Below are 6,268 nucleotides of genomic sequence, written 5' to 3' on the forward strand. Positions count from 1 at the left end.
TTAGGTGTGGGACTAAATTGTAGAGGAACCCAGTGAGAGCTTGAAGCAAAAACACAAGGTGCAAAAGCCCTTTCTTCACTTCTTTTATTTCCTTCACACGACTTCTGTGCATTTTATCTACAGCTTCACAAATTTAGCATTTGGGCTATAAACCTAATGAACCCTTTCTGACCCACCTCTGTCCTTGAGATATTGAACGACGAAGAACAAAAGAATAGTTATTACTTTCATGAAAAATGGGGTAATGCAAAGGAAAGAGATCCCAAGAACATTCCGTAATCTTCACAGGCCGCCCCTAAGTCCCTACCTAAGAGAGACACTTGCACCATTATAATGAATATTAATATATGTCCAAGTTTATATTCGCGTGACATTATATAATTCGTACGAAACGTCTGGATCACAGGTTATCTGTACAAATGTAAACACTCCTCTATATAATACCTATGCGAGTCAAAGACCAAGATCCAACAAACCAACGGCTGGAGCTCCCTCCACGTGTCAAGCCAAAAGCATCACGCTTCTAGTGACAAGGAAAACACAAGCGCATATATATACGAATACATGGCAATTTATAGCGACCACCTCCTAAAACCTTCGACATGAGAGACGCCGCCACCACCACCTCTTACACAAGAAATTAATTAGGCCAATTTATAACATGCCCACTAGCTCATCATCATCGTCATCTGATTCGGGAGGTGATCAGAGCCCTGACGAGCTCCGGTCGCCTCTGCTCTCCAATGCGAATAAAGCCGTCAGAGAGACTGAATCAGAAAAGCTATGCATCGACGACATGTTACAAAAGTATTGCGGGGAGTTTGGTCCGTACCAAATGAAGCACTTTGTGCTGACCAGCTTGGCTTGGGCTCTGGAGGCCTTCCACACCATGGTCATGATATTTGCGGACCGTGAACCGGCTTGGCGGTGCTTGGATGGAGCAGCTGGTTCGGGTTGCGATGCCAGGGCGAAGACCGTTTGTGGACTCAAACTGGGTTCGTGGGAGTGGATCGGCGGTCTAGGAAGCTCGACCGTTGCTGAATGGGGATTGTTTTGCGAGGAGAAGTATAAGGTTGGGTTGGCGCAGGCCTTGTTCTTCGGCGGCTGTATGATTGGTCAGTTATCCTACTCTTCCTCTCCCCCCAAGTTTATCTATTGCTTTGTTAGTTTGTAATTATTAAATCAAAACACGAGAAGATATAACATATAAGATAAACTAGAAGCAACGGTGAAGGTTTAATTACGTTTTTGGAACAACTTGTATGATAGCGAATTTGTCGATGATAAGATGTTTGCATGTGCAAAGATAACAAGCACACAAATGCAATACACATTTATTTTCCGTCTTAATTTTATTTTCCATCCTCAGCGTTTTCGTCTGTTATAAAACTAAGATTCATGATTTAGGAAGATACAATCAACGTTAAGAACTACAAATATCGTCCAAGTAGTTTTATTGTGAATATATCTGCATGTAGACATTTTTCAATGATTAAGCAATTGCAGCACATGGTATGATCTGTCTTGACTAGTTTTAGAAGATAGTTTAGGTTTTTCCACTTGTGGATTTGTGTGAGAAAATGATATGTTTGTTTAATTGGTATTGTAATGGCGATAATAAAGTAGTTTATAACTATTTGTTTTGGTCAAGTAGTTTATACCTTTGATAATATTTAAAAATTTAACCCAAGAGATTAGTCAAATTATTATGAATAACCTGTATGACTTGGTCCAATTACCCCACTCTTACTTTGTAAAATATTTTTTGTATTAAAAGAAAAGAAATTTTACCGAAACACTTTCGGTACTGTTCATTTTTAACGAAAAATCACATTTTTATTTTTTCCTGATATTATTTACTACACCTTTATTTATCTTTTTTCATTAAAAATTATTATTTTTCCGTTAGTTTTCCTTAAAAAAACGCATAAACCACTTAATTATTACCTTGCTGAAAAACTGGTTATGGACTCTTCTTGATTGCAAAATAGTAGTTTAGAAAGTAACGGATGCACCATGGATTTGGATTCCCTTACGGATAGATACAGAGAAGAGATTTTTTAATGTGATCGAAACACAGGTGTTCCTATACAAGTGGTGAAATTTTTGTGTTAAAATATAAATAACATAAAAAGAAAAAAAATTTCTTCACTTATATAATAATACGTGATGTACTACTTATGTTTATTAAATTACCATGTTGAGATTATACTAGTTAGATAAATACTAAGAAGAGTTTCTCCAAAGCGAGATTTTTCATGGACTTTCTGTCATCTTGGCACAGTATTTCATTATATTGAAACGAAAAATGACGTTAAACTATGAGATAACCGAAAGTTTTATGCTTATATTGTCATCATTATCACTAGCAGCTGGCAGAATATGACTGCCAGAAAGCAGTAAAATATATATAAATTATAAAGATACATACTAGTGGTATATAAAACATCTAACATAGGTTAAACCAGAATGTAAAACAAACAAATTAATATTTGGAATTTGGAGAGGAACAAGCTAAGGTACTGACACGATAGCGTGAAGGCGTGGAGTCAAAATATGCGGATGCGGATGCGGCTCCCGTGTCTGCATGCAAATTTAAGAAATCAAGCTAGCTTCAGTTTGTTTGTTGGGTATCATCGGCGTGGGTGTCATTTTTGTCCATTTCTTAAATTTATATGGAACAGGTCTAAGGTCTCACGTGTTCTTCTCGTTTATCTTGCTATATATCATTTTATATAACAGAAAAGGTTACGTTCAATTTCCCTCATTCTTTATCTTTATAACAAAATATATGAAAATTGCAGTCCCATGTTGATTAGAACACGCACTTGAGTTCGAGTTTCTTTTTTCTTTTCGTACAATTAGATGAATTTATGTTCATAACTCTTAGACCCACTATAGTCCACTATAGACACTGATATTAATATTAACTTAATAACTTATTTTTAGGTGTGAAGTTTTGTTACAAAAGACCTCCATAATATTAGGAGTGAAATATCTCATGCATTTAATTGTATATTATGTTATCATATACTCGATGTAGAAATTTATTCTCAAAGATGGAATATAAAACAAAAACACACATGTAAACTAAACTCTTGGAATTAGCTTAAGTAATGGAAGTAAACCGGAAAATATATATGAAAAGATTAGACAAATCCAAGGGTTTAATTTCCTTCACTTATATAGAGTAGTGTTATTCACACACTCGTTTTTACCTCCTACACACTTTTGTTAATTTTTGTCCACTAATCTTATTTAATTCATTTGCTAACAGCCAGAAATTAAGAATAGCTTGTAAGAGGTAAAAATAAACGTATGAATAACATCACTTAAGACATAAATACATGAAAAATTTGTAGACAATTTTACATGGGGCCTACTCACATGATAAAACATGTACGGTGCCATTTCACCTTTATCAAAATCTAATAAACTAAAGAGAGATGCCACTTCTTTCACCCAAAAAAAAAAGAAGAAGAGGTTGCCACTTTACCAAAAGTAGCGAAGATAAGAAGGAAAAACACTGAAAAAGAATGGAGATGCTGTCGTTCGTTCTTTTCTAAAAGTGAACTCAAATGTTCTGGACAAATTTCAGAGTTTTCCACATAAAAGGGCACATCCAAATGCAGGCTTTTTCATGTAGAAGGCATATCCGTTCATGCTTACTCAAGAGTACTTCTTTGGCCTTTAACTACTATACCTAGTGTTGAATGATTATGTCTCACATTAGTTTACCTTTTAACCTACCCAAAACAGAAAACAAATACTAATAATTTGACCTTAATTTATCTTTTCCTCTCTAACAAAACAATATATTTTAATTTACAGAGAAAAGATTAGAACTCAAGGGTAAAGACGAGAGCACACTGTCTTTTATCCTGATTAACTGGCTAATTCACATGCAACAAAAGTAAAAGGTGATAAATGGGTTTACATGGTTGAGTTAAAGATGATTTCATACCAATGAAGCCTGCAAATGCACAATTTAATTATAATTAGTTTCAGAAATTTAAAATAAAAAGTAAAATGTTACTCAACTACCCTGGTAACATTCATACATATTCATCTTTGTTTTCTTTTTCTTATTTTTTTGGATTAGTCAGTAGACTGAACTATCATTCAATCGAAACAAAACGCATGCATACAATAACCTAGCAGTAGGCCGTTAGGCCTCGACGGGTAGCATGTATCTGTCCTCCTTTACATGTGTGTGTGCAAAGCGTTCCCAATAACTGGCGATATAGATTATCACTATTATCTTGGTCAGCAATGCTTTGATCCTATCATAAAATCATACTAGTAAGTCATACTAATTCTAGTTAAAAGCACATGAATAATATACAATTAGAGTATCAAATGACATCTTTTACTACATTTTAGTAATATTTTACTTCATTTATAAGTAAAAGATCATATGTTTGATTCAGTAGATGATGAATTTGACACTAAATTATTATGAAAAGCTCATTCTGTGATTTAGCACAATTTTTCATCTTTTAGTATAAATATATCGTTGTATTAAAAAATTTCAAATAAAATGAAGAAGAAGAGCAACCAAATTGATAGAGGAAAATTTGGTTAGTGCCCTTTTCGACAAAAATCACTAGGAAGATAGGGCCAAACTACAACATGCCTTCTACCATTTTCCCAATCCATGTTCTGTAATAGGGCCAAGTTTCATTATATACCTAAATACTTGCTGCATATTCTTTTTCTCTTTTTTGTTCTTTCTTCAGATTTGATACTGTTCTACTACTTGTGTATGTAAATGGTGATTTGGCTGTATATATATAGCATTTGGTACATTGTTGATATTAATTATGCCGATATTACCAGATTTAATATAATTTAGACAATGTACTAGATATTATAAATTAACGCCATACAATAAACTCTCTTTTTCCAATTATATTTTAACTGACTACTAAGATTAATATTTATATCATATTCATACATTCATTTCAGGTGCGGGAGTTTTTGGGCATTTGTCAGACTCGTTTTTAGGAAGAAAAGGCTCCCTAACCGTTGTTTGCATCTTGAACACCATCTTCGGTTGTCTAACGGCACTCTCCCCAAACTACTGGACCTACGTCCTCTTCCGCCTCCTCACCGGCTTCAGCACAGGGGGGGTCGGCCTCTGCGCCTTCGTCCTTGCTACTGAACCTGTCGGTCCTACAAAGCGTGGTGCAGCAGGAATGTCCACGTTCTACTTCTTCTCAACCGGGATTGCAATCCTCTCTTGCGTTGCGTATATTTTCCCACAGTGGCGCGAACTCTACATTGCCTCCTCAATCCCATCATTGCTCTTCTTGCTCGTTGTCCTACCATTTGTCTCTGAGTCCCCAAGGTGGTACCTCGTACGAGGAAGAATATTGGAAGCCATGAAACTAATGCGCATGATTGCAAAGTCCAACAAGAACCACCTTCCTGAGGGAGTTGTCCTAACCCTAGATGAAGAAGTAAGTAATGATACTAGTACTACAAATGAGGATGATCAAACGTACAAGGAACTATTGGAGAGCAAAGAAGCAATAAGTGGTTCTCTAATTGATGTGCTAAAGTCACCAGTTACCCGAATCCGGTTATTCCTAGCTGTGGCCATAAATTTCTTGTGCTCGGTCGTGTACTATGGTTTGAGCTTGAACGTTGTCAACCTCGAAACGAACCTCTATATCAACGTGTTACTCAACGCCGTGGCGGAAATGCCAGCTTTCACAATCACAGCAATCTTACTAGACAAGTATGGAAGGAAGCCATTAGCAATTGGGACGCTATGGTTTAGTGGGGTGTTTTGTTTTGTTGGGAGCTTGGTAGGGAATGTTGGGATGTGGAAAGTTGTTCGGATGGTGTGCGGGATTTTGGGGATTTTTGGGATGGCGGGGACTTACAATTTGCTTTTTATTTACACCATGGAGTTGTTTCCAACTGTGGTGAGGAATGCAGCGCTTGGATGTGCCACACAAGCCGCACAAATGGGGGCGATTTTGGCCCCGTTTGTGGTGGTTCTGGGCGGGGGTTTGCCATTTTCAGTGTTTGCCGTGTGTGGTGTTGTGGGTGGAATGTTTGCATTTTATTTGCCGGAGACGTTGAATAAGCCTTTGTATGATACAATGGCTGGGATGGAGGATAAGGAGGGTGCTTGCATAAGTGTGTGAATTTGTCACTTCTCTTCATGTGCCTTTTTTTTTTTTGTTTTTGGGGTGAAGTTCCTTTTAGCTAGTAGTTGACAATTATAAATGTTTGCTATGATTGGGCTTGACCATCA

At 36.6% G+C, this 6,268-nt stretch overlaps 1 protein-coding gene across 1 annotated transcript; it reads left to right on the forward strand.

The window, feature by feature from the left end:
• The first annotated feature begins 564 nt into the window (after window positions 1-564).
• Window positions 565-6,268, forward strand: LOC126588804 (organic cation/carnitine transporter 4-like). Its single transcript, XM_050253928.1, has 2 exons — window positions 565-1,115; window positions 4,969-6,268. The coding sequence occupies exons 1-2, from the start codon at window positions 662-664 to the stop codon at window positions 6,156-6,158; spliced, it is 1,644 nt and encodes a 547-aa protein (XP_050109885.1). The 5' UTR covers window positions 565-661; the 3' UTR covers window positions 6,159-6,268.

The sequence above is a fragment of the Malus sylvestris genome, chromosome 11, assembly GCF_916048215.2.
Source record: "Malus sylvestris chromosome 11, drMalSylv7.2, whole genome shotgun sequence".
Lineage (NCBI taxonomy): Eukaryota > Viridiplantae > Streptophyta > Magnoliopsida > Rosales > Rosaceae > Malus > Malus sylvestris.